The sequence below is a fragment of the Crinia signifera genome, chromosome 2 (assembly GCF_055691185.1).
Source record: "Crinia signifera chromosome 2, ASM5569118v1, whole genome shotgun sequence".
Lineage (NCBI taxonomy): Eukaryota > Metazoa > Chordata > Amphibia > Anura > Myobatrachidae > Crinia > Crinia signifera.
This window is the reverse complement of record NC_139218.1, coordinates 19,531,313-19,554,158: the sequence shown is the minus strand read 5'-3', so window position 1 is coordinate 19,554,158 and position 22,846 is coordinate 19,531,313. Positions and strand designations below refer to the sequence as shown.

Genomic DNA, 22,846 nt, shown 5'->3' with positions numbered 1-22,846 from the left:
CTAATGACCTGTCATCACCTTGACCCTATTATGCTATTGACCTATTGACTGTCTATCTAGACCAGGGCTGGGCAACATGCGGCACACAGGCCACATGAGGCCCACGAAGAGCTCCCAACTGGCCCGCCACTAGGTGCTGCTGTATGTGTGTCCGATGGTGGGTGTGTGTGTGCGCGGCGTAATCCTGTGTAGCCGATGCTCAGCCTGTGCATAGCAGGCGCCAGGCGTGGACCGGCACATGCGCGAAAGGCCGCAGGACTATGCCGCGTGCACACACAGCCGCCATCGGACACACTACAGCCGGAGCGCAGGTGCCGCAGAGGATGGGTGAGTCACTGTGACAGCATAGGGCTGCAATTGATGCCATTTTTTAAGGCTGGCGCGCAGGTGTTTGGAATATCTAAAGAGGGGCAGGTGTGTGGCATTACTAATAGGGGCAGGTGTGTGGCATTACTAATGTAAGGGGCAGGTGTGTGGCATTACTAATGGGGGCAGGTGTGTGGAATTACTAATGTAAGGGGCAAGTATAAGGGGCATACTACTGTGTTGCATGATGTGTAAAAGGGGTATATGGTGTGCTACAATACATTAAAAAATACACTTTTGAGTGACCACACCCCCTATTTCTGGAGTGAGGCCCTCGAATATCTGCTGGAAATATTAAGTGGCCCCCCAGCTGAAATAATCGCCCACCCCTGATCTAGACTGTGTCTGCCCTTAGACAAAAACCCATATGCCAATATTGCACCAAGATCACATAGTAAATGTGGCTCCTTAAGGGGCATACACACTCTACGATTTTTATGACCAATATCGTTCATTTTGGCCATTATGAACGATATTGGGCAAAAAATTGAAGAGTGTGTACGGGCGGGCCGACGAGCAGCGAACGACGGTGCGCGTACCCGCCGGTCGGTCATCACCCACGGCCGTCACCCATGCAAGGCAGGTCAATTTTTACCTGCTCTGCCGTCGTTCGCAGCTCGCCGGGAGGAAACGCTGCAGGATGCGCCAGGAGGACACTGCCCGCTGGAAGCCACGCCCCCTGCCCTCCGCCCTCCATCCTGCTCCATCACACCGCGCTGTCTGGACTCTGGACTGGCGCTGCTGGATGGATACACGCTGCAGGGAGAACACGCTGCAGGGAGAACACGCCGCAGGGAGAAGACTGGTAAGTATGCAGTGTCCCCACTGTCCACCAATGATTAATGCACTTTTCAACACTGCCACCAATGTACAGTATTTTTTTATAACACTGACAACCAATGTACAGTTGTTGTTTTTTTAACACTGATCACCAATGTACAGGTTTTTTTTTTAACAGTGACCACCAATGTATTTAATTAAAAAAATTATACCCCAATGACCACCAATGTATTTATATATAAAACATATACTCCACTGACCACCGATGGATAATTTAATATCAGCCCGGCACCCACTGGCAACGGGTGTCGGGGACAGCCCCAGGCTTCAACCCTGCCTGGGGTGGCCTTGTTTTTTTTGGGGGGGGGACACCTTTATTGGGGGTGTCCCCACTCTCCCAGGGACCCAGGCAGGGCTGACCAGCCAGGGTGTTAATGTGACGGCCGGGGGGAGCTTGTATAAAAAGTCTCTCCCAGGCTGTGGCATTACACCGCTGGCTGTTGGAGCCTGGTGCTGGTTCCAAAATACGGGGGACCCCTACTCTTTTTGTCCCCCGTAATTTTGGAACCAGGACCGGTCCAAGAGCCTGGTGCTGGTTGCTGAAATACAGGGAACCCCCTATTCATTTTGTCCCCTGTATTTCTGGAACCAGCACTGGCTCAAAGAGCCCGGGGCTGGTTATACGGGTGTGGATCAGTCGGTCACCAGATAGTCATTAGGTTGATATGCATTTAGGTCGCCATGTGTCTAGGTCAACATGCAGGAAGGTCGACATGAGTCTAGATCAACATGAGTCTAAGTCGACATGGGTTAGGTCAAGAGGGTCATAAGGTCCACATGGATAAGGTCGACAGGGTCATTAGGTCGACATGTGTAAGGTCGACAGTGAAAACGTCAACATGGTTTTTTTTTTTTTACCGTTATGTCAACACAGTTTATCTTTTATCAGTTTATCACAGTCAACACAGTTTATCTTTCATAAAAATCTTTCATCTTTCAAGAAAATCTGTCATCTGTCAAAAAAAATGTTTTGTAAACAACTCTGGGAAGTTCAAGGGAAATCTGTCACCAATATCTTTCATGCACACATTGTACAGTGTGTATGCACCTTTAGACAACAGTAAGAGAAACATACACAACTGTACAGTAATGTTTCTCCGGCAGCAAGGAAACTTCCAGTTTTTGCATCAGATTCTTGCGGTCTCCTTGCTATCTGTGTTTGCAGGACACGCGTGTAACACGGAGATTAGTATAACTCATGGCTTTAACAATGACCTTGCAGTTTTCTTATGTTCCCTTTGAAACACAACATGAGAACACATTTGTATGTGTTCCATCTGTTGGCGAATAAAACTTTTGTCTATGCTGACCTTTATTTACGAGCGTCTGGGCGAAGACGGGGTTGGTGACAAACGCACTGCGGCTCTGCACATGCGTAATTTCACCGTTCTTTAAGAGCCAACCTGAATTGCCCCATATGTGCAGTTCATTATGTAAGCTACACTGAAGAGCAGAGAAAAAAGCTGCAAACGCAGGTACAGCAGAATGTACTGCCCCGTCACAGGATAACACAGATAGCACAGATCCAGTTATATATCGGATTGCTTGCTGCAATAAATTCTGCCCAATACAGATGATGGCTGCAAACTAGAACATTGACTGGTCTGGTAGCATCAGATACTACTGAGCAGATGGCTGTGCACAGTCCTCATGTAAAGACTGTAATACAAACATTTACTATATTGTGTCTATCTATATTATACGCTGCGTAGGTCTCATTACATAAACACTGATTCTCGCTTCCTTTTTTAGAAGTTCTCACATAGGTCTGATGTACCTCAGTAGGCCCCATACATTACTGGGACTTCTGGCCATTCACAGCACAGGCACAGTGGAGTGAATACTGACAGCAGCAGCACTGTAAATATCACCAGGAAAATGATGCGGCGGCCATTTTGCCGGTGTTTTGTGCATGTACAGTAGTAGAGTCTGAAACCTCTAGTGCTCAGCATGGCTGGCAGAGAGGAGGGGCCTCAGACAGGGGAGGCTGCACATGGCCTTCTCCTCTCTTAAAATGCCCTCGGTGTGACCAATGGTGTGTACCATCTGTAGATGATTACAGTGGGCATCTCAGGCAATGCCTTAACAGGGTGATTGTACATCCTGTGCCAGCCCTGCCCCCTGTATTAAATGCCATCTAGTTCTCTGGGACTGTTCTGCCAGTATGATATATTGGTACCCAATGCTATGTCTTATTACTTGTCAGGAACCGCAGGAATTGCATTGTTTGTGCGCGTCATTTACCTGTTTGTTGGTGGGTTCTACGTCAGAGACTGTCTCCTGAGTGACGTCTCCTGAGTACCTTCCCTGCACTATTCAAACTCCTGACATTCCTCCGGCATCACATGACTCAGGTGGGACACAGGTGCCGCATCCTTACAGCTGCAGCTAATCAACACTGCCTGAGTGGATATATGGATATCAGCCCAGTTCCCAGGTGCCTTGAACAACTCGTCTGAATTGGTGGATTCATCCAGTGTCAGTGTCCAGATGCCTGGCTTCTGCTAGTTACCAAGCTTTTGCCAACTGCCTCCAGAGTGTCACTACTGTCTGCTGCTATCGTCTCTACATCACCTTGCAGTTGTCTGCTTGGTTCAGAGAACCCTGCACAGGTCCTGTCAGTCTCAGTGTCACAGCCACAGCTGCAGAAGTACAGCACAGTCACTGGCTTCCAAGCCGCATCGGCTCAGGCTGCACCCGTTACCAGCTCCTAAGCTGCATCTGCCCTCGGCTCTCAGGCTGCACCCATTATCAGCTCGTAATCTGCATCTGCCCTCAGCTCTCAGGCTGCACCCGTTATCAGCTCCTAAGCTGCATCTGCCCTCGGCTGTCAGGCCGCACCAGTTACCAACTCCTAAGCTGCATCTGCCCTCGGCTCTCAGGCTGCACCCGTTATCAGCTCCTAAGCTGCATCTGCCCTCGGCTCTCAGGCTGCACCCGTTATCAGCTCCTAAGCTGCATCTGCCCTCGGCTCTCAGGCCGCACCCGTTACCAGCTCCTAAGCTGCATCTGCCCTCGGCTCTCAGGCCGCACCAGTTACCAGCTCCTAAGTTGCATCCACTCTCAGGCCGCATCTGCTACCAGCTAATAAGCTGCATCTGCTCTTGGCTCTCAGGCCACAACAGTTACCAGCTCCTAAGTTGCATCCACTCTCAGGCCACATCTGCTACCAGTTTGTAAGCTGCATCTGCTGTCAGCTCATAGGCCACATCCATTACCAGCTCCTAAATTGCATCTGCTACCAGCTAATAAGCTGCATCTGCTCTTGGCTCTCAGGCCGCATCTGCCACCAGCTGCATCTGCCCCTGCCTCACTCACCGGCTCTCCGGCCACACCTCCCACCGGCTCCCAGGCTGTACCCGTCATCGGCTGTTAGGCTGCACCCATCATCGGGTCCCGGGCCACATCGCTCACCGGCTCCCAGGCCGCATCACCCACCGGCTCCCAGGCTGCATCACCCACCGAGTCCCAGGCTGTACCAGTCATCGGCTGTTAGGCTGCACCCAGGGCTGTTTCTAGACAATTTAGCTCCCAGGGCAAAGAAATAAAAATGCGCCCCCCCCCCCCCCCCCAATACATAATATGACATAGAAGAAATTGTGCGCGCGCCAAAATAGGGTGTGTGGTTTATTTTAAAAGGGGTGTGGCTTAATATAAGGGGCGTGGTCTAGCAGGAAAACAATTACCTTACATCTCACTTTTGCAACCTGCATGTCCCGACATTGGTTACCGCAGGAATTGTCATTGTCCTCCCTCACTTAAGTTGGTGGGCTGAAGGCCACACAGTGACATAAAAATATAAAGGCCCACACAGTGACCTAGACGTCTCACAGATCAAGGCCAAACAATGACAGGCTACTTAAATCATTATACACTATTTATCCATGATGCCAATTACACATTACGCCGCACACCGTGATGACAATTACACATTATGTCGCACACCGTGATGACAATTACACATTATGTCGCACACCATGATGCCCATTAGACCCCACACTGTGATGCCCGTTACACAATTTGCCTCACACCCCGCTGCCGCACAACTGATGTCATTTACTAATATGCCCCCACAGTGCCAGATATGCCCCCACAGTGCCATACATATATGCCCCCCACAGTGGCAGATATGCCCCCACAGTGCAACACATATATGCCTCCACAGTGACAGCTATGCCGCACAGTGCCACACACATGCCCCCACAGTGCCAAATATGCCCCCCCGTGCCACAGATATGCCCCCCCGTGCCACAGATATGCCCCTACAGTGCCACACATACGCCCCTACAGTGCCACATATATGCCCCCACAGTGCCACATATATGCCCCCACAGTGCCACACATATGCCCCCACAGTGCCACACATATGCCCCCACAGTGCCACATATGCCCCAAAGTGCTAGAAGCAGCACAACTCACTGTCTGGATCTCCCCCTCCAGTCCCCCGTCGCTGCCATCGTTGTTGCTATTTTCCTGGGGAGGGGAGCGGAGCGCATTGCGCGCCTCTCCTTCACTGTGTGTACCTGAGTCGTCAGCCATTCATACCTCGCGGGCTGGCTCCTGATTGGCTGACAGCCCAGTGAGCGAGGGTAAGGAGAGACGCGTGATGCGCTCCCCTCCCCTGGGAAATCAGCTGGGCGTTTGAGCCTGTGGCTGCCGGGGAGAGGGGGAAGAAGGAAGGCGGCGGCATTGGGGGGAGCTGCCGGGCGCCCCGGCTGTTAACAGAGGCGGACAAGCTGTGCGGCGCCCTGGGCTGCTGCACGGCTTGTCCGCCTCTAGAAACGGCCCTGGCTGCACCCATCATCGCTCACCGGCTCCCAGGCCGCATCACCCACCGGCTCCCAGGCTGTACCCGTCATCGGCTGTTAGGCTGCACCCATCATTGGGTTCCAGGCCACATCGCTCACCGGCTCCCAGGCCGCATTGCCCCCAGGCCGCGTCTGGACTATAAGGGAGAAATTTACTAAGAATATGAATATGACTCAGTTGTATTAATATTCTTAATATGACTGACAACGGTCGTATTTTTGCCGAAATCCGAATTGTAAATAGGGCAGATTTACTAATCTGCTGTATTTACTGATTTGTATTTGGCCAATGGCGTAGGCGAGCATATTCCGTTGTATTCATATTTATCGGCTGTATATATGGTTTTTCTAACACTGCGACGGATAACCCATTCTAAAGAGGGTGAACCCGGTCTATGACCTTTACAGTATTAGTCAAGGAAGTTGATCTACCTCAATAAATTGATTTGATTTTATGAATTTGTCATTATTTTTGCCATACCCCTGATGAAGTCGCTAGATGAAATGCGTTGGATACTTTTATGAATAAATGGATTTAATGCAAAATGCATCCTGCGTTTTGTTTGAATAAATGCTGACATCGGACAGATGAAGAAATATTCTTATTGTGATATTACTGCTGGAGAATAATTAATATTTTCAACAGATTGTTCTAGCTGCTATTGTTTCAGTTATAATCTATCTCACTTTTATATTTATCTTGCGGGCGCTAAAGCACCATGTACCCACGGTCGAAAATACAGTTATCACATAAAGGTTATTAATGTCAGGACATTGTATTGATATGTTTGGGGGGCTCTGGGACATTTTATTAATCACCACTGTTGTTTTATTGCATTTTACTATCGATTAAATACTATTTGTAATAAGAATTGTATTTTAGTACATCCTTCTCTACTGAATTATTTAGTTGCTGGCGAGGATGGCAGTTTAAAGTCCTATTTATAAAAATATTAGATTTCAAATATCTAATTATAGTCAGGCTTGAGTTGAGCGACTTCCTAATACTGGTATATAAATTAACACAATGAAATGCTTAGAAACTATGGGGCTGATTCAGGAGCGTTTGGTCGGCCCCAAATTTGGCTCCCATTGTGGGAGTTTCCCGGTATTTCCCATAAAAATGCTGGGTGTTGCCCTGCTAACGCAGGCGTGGCGATGCCTAATCGGGGGCGGACGCAGATGATGATGATATGGTGTCAGCACCAGCCACGTATTTGGAGTACAGCAGCCATCTGAAAAGTAAGTATTGACGTAGTCTTTCCAAACTTTGATAAATCTCCCCCCCATTGTACCATTCATATAAGGGAAATCACTGTGTCAAAAATACACCCCACGCCCGACGGTCGGGATACCGGTGTGCACAGTACCGACGGCAGCATCCCAACTACCATCAGAAGACCGGTGCCGGAAACCCAACATTAATGAGAATGCCGGCGCTGGAACTCTACCGTAAGTATGCCAGCACGGCTCAGGGTTAGCCAGGGGAAAGGTGGGGTTAGGTTTGGGCACTATGGGGGATATAGGGTTAGGCTGCGCAGGGGTGTGTGTGTGTGTGTGGGATAGGCGCTTCGCTTTGGTATCATCGTTACACCTTGGTTTCCGTTTGCACGTTCATGTTATTATGTATAATAACAGTCTCCTTACTTACAGCTGCATTTCTAACTTTATCATAATTGTATTATTTTTAGGGATAAGATGAACACATCCGGCCAAGAAACGAAGGTTTCACACTTAAGAACTATAGAATCACACACATCTTCCCTCTGATTTTACCCTATGAGGATTAGGAGGTAGGAATGATATTATTACTGTACGAAACAAATCAGATGGTACGTATTGGTGTTCATCTTTTGGGAATTATGATTAATTATTTATACTCTATATATCTAGCCTCAGTATATTCCATTGCGTTTTACCATTGGGAACAGTCATAAAAGGTAAGAGAGCCAGGGGTGGACTTAGGGGTCAGGGCACCCCAAGGCTCTTGAGTACCCCCCCCCCCCCCCTCCCCAATTTAATTTGGCCATTTGATACAAAGAACAAGTCATGAGCTATTTAATTTAATTTTTAATTATGTATTAAAAATACACCCGTTCGCACTCCGATGAAGGGGTGTTCTGTACAGTAGAGTGAACCGGGTTATTTCAGATGGACCAAAATAAAACAACTATATAAGTGCCACGCCTACCCTCCCCCAGCAGGTGGCACTTTTAGGCATGCCATGGTTCAATGGAGGGGGCATGGCCACCGGGTGAGGTAGGCCTCCGGCATTGGAGGGAGAGGCCATGCCCTCATGAGATGAAACATAATTTGTGCATCATTGGCAGAGAGGGGACAGGCTGCAGCTGTCTCTCTCCTCAACTCAGCGCAGTGCACTGAGCAGTGTATGCTGAGCTGGGGAGAGAGGCTGTGCTGCGGCGGCATCCTTTCCTCCCTCTCCCCACTGCCCAGCTCCCTGCAGCTCCCTCCCTCTCGATGCCAATGCTCATGTACCTAAAGAGACTCTATAGGGAAATAGACTTTTGATACATGAGATTTATAATTTAACATTTGCGGAATAAACATATTTTTATTTGGGGGGGGGGGTACTTGCAAATATTAGGGATCCTTAAAAAATGTACTATGGAGGGATCGCAATAAAAATCTCTGTTATCTGCCACAATCCCTCCAATGGCTTCTTGGGGGGGGGGGGGGGGGTTGTCATGATGGTCATGCAGGTATTGTTTGCACCAAGGTTTGGAATCAGGAAGTAATGTGATAGCTTTACGCAATTACACTATGGGTGGAATATCCTACCGCCCGAGTTCAGCGGCAGTGAGGGATGCCGGCCGAACTCAGACAGTTTTTAAAAGGGGCAATCACAAGTGATTGCCCCTTTAAAAAACGCCTGAGTTCGGACAAATGCCGCCAAACTCGGGCGGCATTACATTCTGCTCATGGTGTCAACCCATTGACTGTTGACTTAGACCACGTGTGGCCAAACGGTTTCTACCAACAGTCCTACGTGTGACAATTATGTCCCTATGCGCTACATATAGAAATTGCTTAATTGGCTGTATGATCTAGTCACACAGGTATTTTGGCAACAAACCTCATCAATAATAATACTACAAATCATTACTACATATTATTATCATCTTTTAGTTATATGGTGCCACAAACATCATAAAGATACAATGAGTAAATATGTACAAGGTGAACAATACATGCAGCTACACACAGGTGTGTTGGAAATGATGTGTGTGCAGGTGTTGATATTACAGAGTTACACACTTGTGGATGACTCAAGCTATAATCACCAGAGTTACTTAGGTGGCGTTGGTTTATTGATAAATAGTGGGTACAGAATGTGAGGATATGGGTTCCTCAATCATTCAGACACCGAGCAGATGAAAACAAAATAACGGTTTATTTTCCACAGCACACACAAATAGATAATAAACAGGAACAAGAGGCAAATGTAGCATAGAAACGATATCCAGGTAGCAGTCCAAACAGACAGTCCTTGTAGCGTCACAGTTCCAAACCAATTCCACAGAGAAAAACTATCGCTTATCCACAAAGCAGCGATAGCAGATTAGTCCTCCCAATTCCACAGGGATCCCCACCGCAACCCAATCACATATACCACACAGTCGTGATAGTGCAGGAAACCTGTATAAGTACACACAGCACCGGATGCTCCACACAGGAGTATAGTTGGGCCCACCCAGGGCAGATGATGCGTTCCACAAGATACCTAGGCAGAGTATTCCCTCTTAGCCCAGGACAGTGACCAACATGAGGAGCTGGCCTGTGCAAGTGATTTTAAGACCTTCCAAATACCCACGGTGCCTGAAACATTAGTGGGGCTTCCTAATTTCCTGATTGGTGGGTTAAAGCATCCGGTCTACCCCTCCTTCCTCCCAGCTGTCAATATCCTGCTGTGTCAGGTTCAGCAATGTCTGTTAGAGTTCAGGAAGGCACAAATAAGTGCAAATAGAAGGAACAATCACAAGGTAATTGGGTTATGTCCTGATTACCCCCTGTGGAGATTGCCTTTTGGTGAAAATATACACTTTTCCCCTGGATACTTCCTGTGTGACCATATAAGGGTAACAGCATATGATCTACATCCTAATACTATAGCTGGGGTCCTGGGAATACACACACACACACACACATGGGAATAGAGACATAGGGTACAGATGGACTAAAAAGTACATTAATCACTACACATAATAAAATACCGTAATTACAGTTTTACTCTAAGTCTGATATCCTGACATTTCTTCTCCTACTTTTTAGTCCCTGTACCCAGTTGTTCAGGAACCATTAACAACCTGGAGCAGTGGGATGCAGAGCAGCGAATCTTGGGTATGGATGCACCGCCTGAGTCCCACAGAGTGACATCATAACAAACCCATCTTGTAAAAGGCGGCTGGTTTAGAGAACCAGCAAGGGCAGTGGGGCAGATTTATTAAGCTTGGAGAAGAGATAAACTGGAGATAAAGCGGAGAAAAGGTAAAAGGAGATAAAGCACCAGCCAATCATCTCCCAACTGTCTTTTTCAAACACAGCTGATTGGCTGTGCTTTATCTCCAGTTTATCTCTTCTCCAAGCTTAATAAATCTGCCCCAATATTACAATATAAGTTATCCATTTTAACTAACAGGGGATTTAGCAATCCAAAAGAAAAAAAAATATGGTGCAGCACTGTGTTGAATAGTATATAAATTTATTAAAAATAACAATTTTATGGCCAACAATAGACAGACAAGATTTACAACATATATAAAAACTTGGTTAGTCCATTCCCATCTCAACTAACTGGTTTTTAGTGATTCATTAGATGCATGCAGGAAAAATTAAATACTCTGTTAATCAATAGCTTAGGTTGTTAGGAATCAAGAGTCAATACTTGATGTGCACATGCAAGATTTGAGTTAGAGTATACTTATGTTAGTCTCCAGTCTTGAGGCTGGGATGGGGCATTCCTTAGGGCAGGGGTGGCCAAACCTGTCCTCAAGATCTACCAACGGTGCATGTTTTCCAGGCAACCTGTGGATCTATAGTAGGAATGAATGCAGCATGTTTGAAAAATGTGACAGTTAGTATTGACTGCAGCTGTGCAGCAGCTAGGAGATGTGGAAAATGTGGACCGTTGGTAGATCTCGAGGACCGGTTTGGCCACCCCTGCCTTAGGGCTTTAAAGATACCACAATGTTGTCTCCGACCGTTGGTGCAATTTCTCTTACACGGTCATATCCAAGAACAATCGGTTGGTGTCTGTATTGTCGCCAAATGGTGTCCCCTCTGACCTCTCTACGCGTTTCTCCGCCTCGGTAAACGTATCAGTGGCTTCCTCAGGAGTGGTGTATTCACAGTCAGTGACTTCCACCTTTTTATGGCGGATTTTTGGTCGTCTGCGCATGCGCCTGCGTTGCGGGTCAAGCCTCGGTTTCAATTACTGCACCTTGGTGCTGTGTAGTTTCCAGCTGTAACATCGCGGCAGCTGCCGCTAGCGTGGCATGCCTCTCTTCCACCCGGCTTCATTACAGTCCTGCCGGTTGCCATTTGTTTGTATTCCACTGCACAATCGTCTCAAGTGGGTGTGTTGTCCATTTTGTTTATGTGGAAATACAAAGCACAGACGTATTACAATTTGAATCACCAATCAGTCATATCATGATGGGGAATATAACATATAACACGTAACACATAACATATATTAAAAGGCATGATAGGTTAGACGTTATTAACAACTTTTTCATACATAATAGAGCGAGATATAGCTGTTATCAATACATTTTAATTCAATAAGCATCTTATGAAAATTGTTTTACCACCATGGAGCTTATCTATATAAATTACTTCCTCCGGCCACATGTAGATAAATTTATATGTTTACAAAATAATAGCCATATCGATGTTTTTAAAGGAGTACATATTTTCTTATATCTCAGGATTAGTTTTCCATATATATAAAATATATCGGCTGACAATTACACACAATAAAAATTGCATTTTTCCATAATATGCAAAAATCAAATGTAGAGACTATACATTTAAATAATCCTAAAAACTAAAATAAGGGAGCAATCACCTATACATGGTCTAAATGGACATTCATATTCTAATTTAGCAATCCCCCTACATCAGCTGTTGAGTCCCCCCCCCCCCCTCCCCCCCTTCTGCAACATTGTTAACTTTTACACCGGGCACACCTATTGGGTTTACTAATACCTTTGCCTCTGGCACAATGGGGCAGGGAGTACTTTCCACCTCCCATTCTTGCACAAGGAACAGCTGCCAAAAGGCAGGCCAATGTCGGGGCTCTGGCACTTCCACCACCCTGTTCAGTCCTGCCTCCATCAAAGCCAGATTAGGGGCATGGCAAATTTCAGTACAGCATGTGGTCTCAATGCCCATGGCTGAGGAGGGACCCTCCATCAGGAACAATTCAGCTGGGGGGCTGCAGGGGAGTCATCAGCACAGGCTGGTCCTGTGCCAGTGCTCCCCCCTCAAAAGCCAGTATCTCACCTGCAGCTCCTTCTGCGCACTCCTCCTCCTCCTGGATAACCTCCTTCCCCAGCCAAATATGCTGGGCAGCCTGGAGTAAGACGTCATCTGTGACTGGTATGCTTGTGGCCTGTAAGTGGGAGAATACTCCTCTAACCATGGTGATCTCCTCTTGGACACAGTCCTCATCAATCCCCTGGCAGCAGGTTACTAGTTCTTCATCTTCTACCTCAGCAAAAGGAAAGCTGTATTGCAGCTCCTCCTGGGATGCCTGGCTAATGGGCCCCACTTCCTTCACTTTGGGGCTAGCCTCCCCCAGTGTAGAACACTGAGCAGCTTCTTCCCTAGGCTGTGGGAGAAGCTGTTGCAGAGGGTGCCTTTCATCACCCACCCTGCAACACTGGTCCTGCCATGCTAGGGTATGCAGCAGCCCGTGATCAATTGCCTCTTCCTCTGCCACAATGAAGCACTCCTCCAGACACTCCTCCAGACACTCCACACACTCAGTTCCCACACACTCAGCCGTGCATCAAATTTGAGTATCCATGTCCAATAATCAGTAAATGACCAGGGTCCCCCTGATCTTGGAGGATCCGCTGGATGATTTCCCTGCGAGTGCAGGATTGGACGAATATACCTCGCAGCTGACATTCTGCTATCATCTCCTCCATACTCATTTCTTCAAGGGCAGCAAAGGGTCCCCCCTGACAATGACCCTTCTCTCGTGGTAACAGATAATTCTGTGGCGGACCCCTCGGTTGTCTGCCTGGATTGCAGTAGCCCCATTCTGGACCTTTCCTCTGGCTCTATCTGGGACATCAAATTATTCTGGACTTGTCCTTCAGCCTCAGAACATTGGCCTCTTTGTAGCATTTGGGTAACTGTAGCAATCACTTCCTCTGTAAATTCTACAAACTCTGGCTCTCCCAGCAGATTCCACGAGGTGGCCTCATCTTTACAGTGCAGGAATGCATCCCCCAGGTAACACAACTTGTCCTGTATGCTGGATACTCTCCACCCGCTGATCATCTGCTGAGCTTCTTCCCAGTACTCCCAGATATACTGCATCTTTGTAACAATAAATAACAGATCTGGCATCCCAGCCTTCTGATACACTGAAGAACCTCCATCCCCGCGCTCCACTGCCCTAGGGGTCTTGAGGCATAGATTTTCTTTTCTTAGAAACATTTTACCTTTCACAGAACTGACACCTGCTCACTTGCTGGGCTCACCTTACTGCAGTTTCCATTTCCTTACATATGGTCTGATACTGTTTTCTGTTGTGACTTCACGCTTTCTGAGCTCGATGGTTGGTGTCTGAATGATCCCACTGTCGCTGCCGCCAAATGTGAGGATACGGGTTCCCCAATCATTCAGACACCGAGCAGATGAAACCAAAATAACAGTTTATTTTCCACAGCACACACAAATAGATAATAAACAGGAACAAGAGGCAAATGTAGCATAGAAATGATATCCAGGTAGCAGTCCAAACAGGCAGTACTTGTAGCGTCACAGTTCCAAACCAATTCCACAGAGCAACACTATTGCTTATCCACACAGCAGCGATGGGAGATTAGTCCTCCCAATTCCACAGGGATCCCCACCGCAACCCTATCACATATTTCACACAGCTGTGATAGTGCAGGAAACCTGTATAAAGTCCACAAAGCACCGGACACTCCACACATTAGTATAGTTGGGCCCACCCAGGGCAGATGATGCGTTCCACAAGATACCTAGGCAAAGTATTCCCTCTTAGCCCAGGACAGTGACCAACATGAGCAGCTGGCCTGTGCAAGTGATTTTAAGACCTTCCAAATTCCCACAGTGCCTGAAACATCAGTGGGGTTTCTCAATTTCCTGATTGGTGGCAGAGGCTGGCTCCATCTGTAAACAAAGGTTCAAAAAAGTTAGTTCCTCAGTCTTACTGTATTTCATTATGAAAGTAAAAATATATTACTAAGATGTATTAAACTGTAAGTAGATCAGGGCAGGGGTGCCCTCTCCTGGGGAAGATGGGCACCTCCAAATGCACCGCAGCCAGAAAAACAGCACACCAGTCCAGGGTTTCCCTGCAGTCTAGCTGTGGCTATTTTATTGTGCAATGTGCGAACTACCTCCGGGTGGTAGAAGCTAATGTCCCTACAGGTGTATAATATTTTTATTATTATTTATAAGGGTTTCGCAGCGTCGTACAAAGGAACAGTACGGGGAGACAAAACTTACATAAATAAGAGAAATAGATTACAGGTAAGATGAATGCCACAGTTCCATACACATTACAACTTAAAAGTAAGTAGTGAGGACTTGATCAACGTAATATTAGGGGCTGGTGGCCAAAGATGGACACTGAGCGTCTGAGTATGGGAGAGCTGTGAGTGAAATGTGAAGAGAACAGGGCTTATACGACAGGAGGGAAGAGAGCCCTGCTCTGAAGATCTTACAATCTAGTAGGAAGGAGCAACAGACAGATTACATGAGGTGCAAGTAGGTAGGAGGTGGGTTAGGGATGGCCATCGTTGCCATAGCAATAGATGGTTGCCATCGATGGCAATTCTGCAACTGGCCATCGATAGTCCTTAACTGTGCAATGGATGACTATTGATATTTTTACAAATCGATTCTCATCTATTGTATTTGATTGATTGACCTGTGGGCCAATCAAACACAGGGGGTGGGGCTTCACGGGTGTCGGGGGCGGAGCTATACTCAGTGTCCCGACACTTTGAAAAAAAAAACACAAAACATTGTTTTGCTATTCCAGTGATGGAGGGAAACCATCTGGTTCTCCCCCATCGATGGCAAAAGTATTTGACATCGGCCATGAACCATCGATGATTTCGAATCATCGATGGACAATGGCCATCCCTAAGGTGGGTTGATGGCAGGATGTAGGCAGGCAGAGAGTAGACGGGACTTACAGTTAGTAAATCAGAGTATCTCATCACAGGCCTTGTTTCCCCAGGTAGTGAGACCCCGAGCCGAGCCCTGACTCAGCTTTATCAGCATCTTACAGGTGCAGCCACTAATTAGCCGCTCCCAGACTGAAAGCCTTAAGGCGCAAAATGGGCCCTGTGAATTAAGCCAGGGGCGTAACTATAGCACCGCAGCCCCTGCCACCACGGGGGGGGGGGGGCGCTGTGCATGTGGGGGTGCTGGGGGCTGCGGTGCTATAGTTTAACCCCCCCTCAATCCCCCGCAGACTTACCTATCGCGCTGGTCCCGGCGGCTCCGTTCTTCTGCTGAGGACCACCACAAAATGACCGCCCCCATATAGCACACAGTTCTCTGAAACTGTCTGCTGTATGGGGGCGGCCATTTTCTGGTGGTCCTCAGCAGAAGAACGGAGCCTCCGGGACCAGAGCGCGATAGGTAAGGCTGGGGGGGTTTGCATGGGCGGCGGGGTAGGGTTGCTCGGCGGGGCGGCGGGGTAGGGGTGCTCGGCGGGGCGGCGGCGGGGGGGGGGCGCCCCCCCTAACGGCAGGGGGGCGCCCAAAACGTAGCTACGCCACTGAATTAAGCCCTCCCTTCTCTCACACTTCCACACCCTCAGGACCCATTTCTGTCTCTTATCAAGTCTTTTAAGCATTTCCATAGGCCAGAAACCTGTGACAAACATTTATTTAACCAACGCCTCCATCACAAAACATATAGAAGAACAATTTTATCAAAATTCTATTATGTCATAGTAAAACAACAAGCAAATATTACAATACTAGCAGTAATAGTTACAATGTTGACTTCAAGCTTATGTTCTAAAAGTTATTTATTCATGAGGTAAACTCTCAATTGGCATCTCGGATGCGATGGGATGTGGTAACTTTGCCCAAATTCACCATGCAACACATCGCTAAATTTCTCAAATATTGCATGTGGGGACAGAGCTTTCGAGACAGCATCTATCCCTGTGAAACCTCTCCAGCCATTTCTCAGGGTATTTTTCACAGTATATGACAGCCCATGTGCCATTGGCTAGCCCCGTGTATCAGGGTGGTGTGCAGCAACAACATACCCACCTGCTTTATTCTTTCCTAAGTGGTGTCCTGGTAAATTAAGGGTAGAGTATTAAGAATAGATGAGAATACTGTAGGCAAAGTACGTTTCCAACATAATACACTAGTTAATAGCCTGTAAAAATTACAGCTTCTGCGATGTACTTTCACCTTGAGCTGTGACAGTTTTTACTTTCACTTTGTGCTTTGACCGTTTTTACTTTCACTTTGAGCCGTGACAGTTTTTAGCCCACAAATTCTCCACCCCACCCCCCCAGTCAATATCTGCTCCTACCTGCAGTCTCTGTCTTCACAGCTCTCTCTCCATATCTTGCAAGTTTGAAACCTATCAGTGTCCCTGCAAAAATTGCTTTCACTTTCTGGAAGTGGAGGCATTTCCCAAGAGAACCAATCAGTTTCTGTCATTTATCTAGCACCCCGTATTTATCTAGCACCCGACATAATCTGATTGGCTGCTTTGAGCTTCCACTTGCTTGAAGCTTCTTTATGTAGGTCACCTATCATGTATTTTAGAGATGACACATTATTATCTTATCATTACATGCTGAAAAAAATGACTGACGTCTATTTTATTTTTCAGATGGCTCGGAGGAAGGTGATCTTTCTCGCCGCCCTGGTCTTTTCTTCTCTGGGCATGTTCTTCATCGCATTCCACAGTTTTCATATGTGCTACCATTGTTTCAGCAAGGTTTACAGTTATGTTCCTTATAATAATGACAATAAGAGAATGTTCCTGAAAGTACCTGATGTGAACTGCCGACAATCTCCACCATTCTTGGTCCTGCTAGTGACCACCACCCATCGTCAAAATGTTGTTCGGATGGCCATTCGGGAAACATGGGGGAAGGAACGTTGGATCAAAGGTAAGCAAGTGGTAACCTATTTCCTTCTGGGAGCAAGTGCTAACCAAAGTGGGAACATGGAGGACACATTGACTAGGGAAAGCATTGCCTACAATGACATTATTCAAAGAGACTTCATAGACACATATTACAACTTGACCCTTAAAACTCTAATGGGCATTGACTGGATTACTCACTATTGCCCCGAGGCCAGCTACGTTATGAAGACAGACTCAGACATGTTTGTCAACACATTTTATCTTGTGGAGCTGCTTTTGCAGAAAAATCAAACGTCCAATTTCTTCACTGGAGTCCTAAAGATGAAAGATGGTCCCGTACGAAGCACGATCAGCAAGTGGTACATAAGTAAACAAGAGTATGGGCAGGATAAATACCCCCCGTTTTGTTCAGGTACAGGCTACGTTTTCTCTGTGGACGTTGCCCTAAAGATCAACAATATTTCGAAGAGTGTAGACTTTTTCAAGCTCGAGGATGTTTATATTGGCATGTGCCTGGACAAATTAAAGATTACCTTGCAAGAACTTCACAGCAAGCCGACATTTTTTGCTTGGAAACCTCCATTTTCGATCTGTAGGTACCGCCATATTGTTACGTCGCATATGGTGCAACCCAAGGAAATTCTGCTGTACTGGGATGCTCTAAAGAACTCTCGTGATGAGCCATGTTGAGAAACAAATTAAGCGTAGTCCCCGGTGGAATGTTATTTCTCGGCAGGCTGCCTGAGGCAGATAGGACAGATCCTTCTACTTGGCTGTATTGTGCCTTTGTTCTCGACCACTTGCTGCGTTTAAGTGATGCCGCCATATTGTGTAACCCAGGAGGAAATGAATTTTGCCAATACAATACCGGTCTGGCGAGTGTCAAAAATGTGGCATAACTTTTGGAAACTTTTTACACCTTTATTGGTCAGGTGGTGGCAGTTTCTATGACCTACTGTAAATCCCACCCTTTTTATGCACTGACTTTTAGATACTAATTTATGGTATTTTTCTGTTTTGTTTTTTAAACACAACGTGTCTGTGCCTCAGTTCTGTCAGGAGCTGACAGGGAGATTTTGGAGCATAATGTTCCACCAAAATTCTTTGGTTAGTTTGCTAACACCATTTACAACCTAATTATACTTGAAGTCACTTAGCTTGAACAAAACAAGTACGTTACCAGTGTATGCCTCCCAACCATTCCGATTTAAGCGGGGTAGTCTCTATATGAAGGCTCTATCCCACTGTCATGAACGGGACTGCATGGCCATGACCAGCACAGAACCAGTGCATGCTGCTCAGAAAGGGTGTTAGGAAATGGGCAAGAGTAGAATAACCTCAGACACGCCCCTCCTTGATGTGGTCATTGCCCAATGAGCTTACTATCTGTTGGGGAGGGGGGGGGGGGGATTGTGACATATTAGGCCACACCCTGATCCATCGATGCCACTCCCATTTCCTTGAGGAAACACCTTTTTAAGAGGCCACACACCTCTTTTAGATAAATATTAGGACTCAGTTGGAAGAAATGAATGTATGAATTGCTAAAAGGACAATCCTACAGGCCAGTTAATTATCCTGTATATAGTACAGCACTTTATGGAGTATATTCAAATGACTAAAACCCAGATTGTGGCAGAAGTAAATCACTGCGGCACATATGGTAGCCCTAATCTCACAGAGGGCCAGATGTACTAAGCCTCAAAAGTGATAAAATGGAGAGTGATAAACAACCAACCAATCAGCTCCTGCCTGACATTTTTCGAACACAGTCTGTGACATGGCAGGTAGGAACTGATTGGTTGGCTGTTTATCACTCTCCATTTTGTCACTTTTGAAGCTTGATACATCTGGCCCAGAATGTAGTTTGCAGGCCCATCGGTCTGCGTGCAAAAAAAAATCTTCGAATCCATTTTTCAATAAAAAAAGAAAATGATTTTACAGAATGTAAAATACAGTAGATTATGAGATGAAATGCTATGTTATATTAAACATGGCTCTATGGAAAGTTTACACTAACATTATTAACCCCTCCATGTTATATGTGTTATATCAGATATTGTTCTGGAACTGATGCTGCAAAAATAAAATGCCAAATTCTGTAGATCCTTTGTTTGCCTCCTGTGACTTGGAATCGCTGTGCGTACATGTACACTGTAACCCTAATCAGCCCAGTCAGCAGCACTTTACAGCCACATTGGATTATTTGTTGTGCCTATGTATCCCTCTACCTTATGTATCCCTCCACCTTTTGTACAGTATTCCTTTAGTTTATGTATGTATCACTATATTTTATGTATCCCTCCAGTTTATGTATTCCTCCACCTTATGTTTTACTCAATTTATGTATCACTACAGATTATGTATCCCTCCACTTTATGTATCACTACAGATTATCATAATCTGTAGTGATACATAAAGTGGAGGGATACATAATCTGATTATGTATCCCTCCACTTTATGTCTTGCTACAGTTTATGTATTATTCCACTATATGTATTACTACAGCTTCAGTATCCCTCCACCTTATGTATTCCTCCACGTTATGTATCGCTACAGTTTATGTATCACTACAATTTATGAATCCCTCCACATTATGTATCACTACAGCTATTGTATCCCTCCACTTTACAGATGGAGCGGGTCCCATTTTTGGCCGGCGCTCGCCAGATCCCTTGCACTGGCGAGCGCCGGCGATAGAGACTGGGACGTGTGTGCGTCTCACACGCACGCGCGTCCCAGTTTCCTGTCGACGGGGGACGGGAACCCTGTCCGTCTCTGCTTCAGGGAGACGGACAGAGTTAGGGGTGGTGGGGGGGTGCGGCAAGGCGGTGGGGACCCGGGGCGACCGTCGGCGAGGCGGCGGGGACCCGGGGGGAGCCCCGTTGTAAGGGGACGCAGCGGCTGGCGGGGGATGGCGGCTGGAGAATCTTCCCAAAGCTGGGACCCACTCCATCTGTATGTATCACTACAGTTTATATATGACCACCACCTTATGGATCCCTACATCTTATGTATCCCTCCACATTATGGCCCATATTCAATGCTACGGTGAGCGCACAGCATTTTGGATTCTGCGGCGGAGAGGAGACAGGGCAGGCAGGGAGGTGCGGGGAGCACTGCGCTGGTCCCGCTCCATGCATATGTAATGAGCGGGACCAAGCACAGTGAATATTAATGAGCAGGTGCCCGCCCCCCTGCTTACATCATGTAAAAAAAATTCTAAATACATTTATGTGCTTCATGTTTTTAACTAAAAATAGTAAGACCCATCATAGAATAAAAAAAAAAAAAAAGATTTTCTGACTCCCCAAAAATAAATAGAAAACCTTTATTTTAAAAGAACACATTACAGTTGACCTAAAAAGATGTTGAATGCAAAACGGTGAAACTCACGGTGAAAGCAGTTCTCCATTCTAGCATTGAATACACTCTCGGCGAATTAGAGTCAAAACCCCATTGAAATACACCAGCGAAATTGCAGCGACTATGAAACTGAGAATTGGCCGGCATTTATTGTTCGCTTTCGGCAAACAGTGAACATTGAATACAGTGAGTATAATTTTCGATAAAAAGATTCACCGTTTCGCTGAAAAAAGGCCCAGTTCACCGAAAAAAGCGGTGAATCAAGAGCATTGAATACTGGTCTTTGTATCACTACAGTTTATGTATTACTCCACCATATGTATCACTACATCTTTTGCATTAATCTAAATTATGTATCACTACAGCTTATGCATCCTTCCACAACCATAATGTATCACTGCAGCTCATGTATCCTTCCACAACCATAATGTATCACTGCAGCTCATGTATCCTTCCACAACCATAATGTATCACTGCAGCTCATGTATCCTTCCACAATCATTATGTATCACTGCAGCTCATGTATCCTTCCACAACCATAATGTATCACTGCAGCTCACGTATCCTTCCACAACCATTATGTATCACTGCAGCTCACGTATCCTTCCACAACCATTATGTATCACTGCAGCTCACGTATCCTTCCACAACCATTATGTATCACTGCAGCTCATGTATCCTTCCACAATCATTATGTATCACAGCAGCTCATGTATCCTTCCACAATCATTATGTATCACAGCAGCTCATGTATCCTTCCACAACCATTATGTATCACTGCAGCTCATGTATCCTTCCACAACCCTTATGTATCACAGCAGCTCATGTATCCTTCCACAATCATTATGTATCACAGCAGCTCATGTATCCTTCCACAACCATTATGTATCACTGCAGCTCACGTATCCTTCCACAACCATTATGTATCACTGCAGCTCATGTATCCTTCCACAACCATTATGTATCACTGCAGCTCATGTATCCTTCCACAACCATTATGTATCACAGCAGCTCATGTATCCTTCCACAATCATTATGTATCACTGCAGCTCATGTATCCTTCCACAATCATTATGTATCACTGCAGCTCATGTATCCTTCCACAATCATTATGTATCACTGCAGCTCATGTATCCTTCCACAACCATTATGTATCACTGCAGCTCATGTATCCTTCCACAACCATTATGTATCACAGCAGCTCATGTATCCTTCCACAATCATTATGTATCACTGCAGCTCATGTATCCTTCCACAACCATTATGTATCACAGCAGCTCATGTATACTTCCACAATCATTATGTATCACAGCAGCTCATGTATCCTTCCACAACCATTATGTATCACTGCATCTCATGTATCCTTCCACAACCATTATGTATCACTGCAGCTCATGTATCCTTCCACAACCATTATGTATCACTGCAGCTCATGTATCCTTCCACAATCATTATGTATCACAGCAGCTCATGTATCCTTCCACAACCATTATGTATCACTGCAGCTCATGTATCCTTCCACAACCATTATGTATCACTGCAGCTCATGTATCCTTCCACAACCATTATGTATCACTGCAGCTCATGTATCCTTCCACAATCATTATGTATCACTGCAGCTCATGTATCCTTCCACAACCATTATGTACATAGGCGTGCGCAGCACAGTTTATTAGGGGGTGCACCACCTATTGTGCATGTCTATCAACACCCACTGGGTGCGTCTAACACCACCAATCAGGCGTGTCTACCATCTTCAAAAATCTCTCAGCCACAACATAATCTCCGGCCTATTTCACTCAGTATTTAAACTTCTTATTACTCTCTGTAACAGTTCATGTAAATAAAGTCAAAAACATATATGGATGACGCAGGTATGTAGTGATATGACAATGGTCTAGTACAATTAACAATGCAAAACACACATAATTGAATGATGGGCTCTTCTTTTAATAGCATACAGAGTACTTGTGTACTATCATGGCGCCCATCGCATCGCAGACCATAAGCCATGCGATGGTAGAATGGGTCATTCATTCAATACATGGCAGGCTTGTTTCGTGTTGGCATAAAAGAGATTACTGACAGTTCCAGGGCGCAGGCAA

The 22,846-nt window shown here is 46.1% G+C and overlaps 1 protein-coding gene across 9 annotated transcripts in view; it reads left to right on the top strand.

The window, feature by feature from the left end:
* Positions 1-19,090, top strand: part of B3GALT5 (beta-1,3-galactosyltransferase 5) — a 42,393-nt gene extending 23,303 nt beyond the window's left edge. For 4 of the 9 annotated variants that reach the window (XM_083171676.1, XM_083171675.1, XM_083171677.1 and 1 more), the window contains 2 exons: positions 7,706-7,846; positions 17,115-19,090. In XM_083171676.1, the coding sequence (XP_083027802.1) occupies positions 7,814-7,846; positions 17,115-18,065 (984 nt within the window). In that variant the 5' untranslated portion in view covers positions 7,706-7,813 and the 3' untranslated portion in view covers positions 18,066-19,090. Of the gene's footprint in view, positions 1-7,705; positions 7,847-8,629; positions 10,374-17,114 lie in introns of those variants that run through there. The other 5 variants (XM_083171682.1, XM_083171681.1, XM_083171683.1 and 2 more) reach the window with 3 other exon arrangements.
* Positions 19,091-22,846: the final 3,756 nt, after the last annotated feature.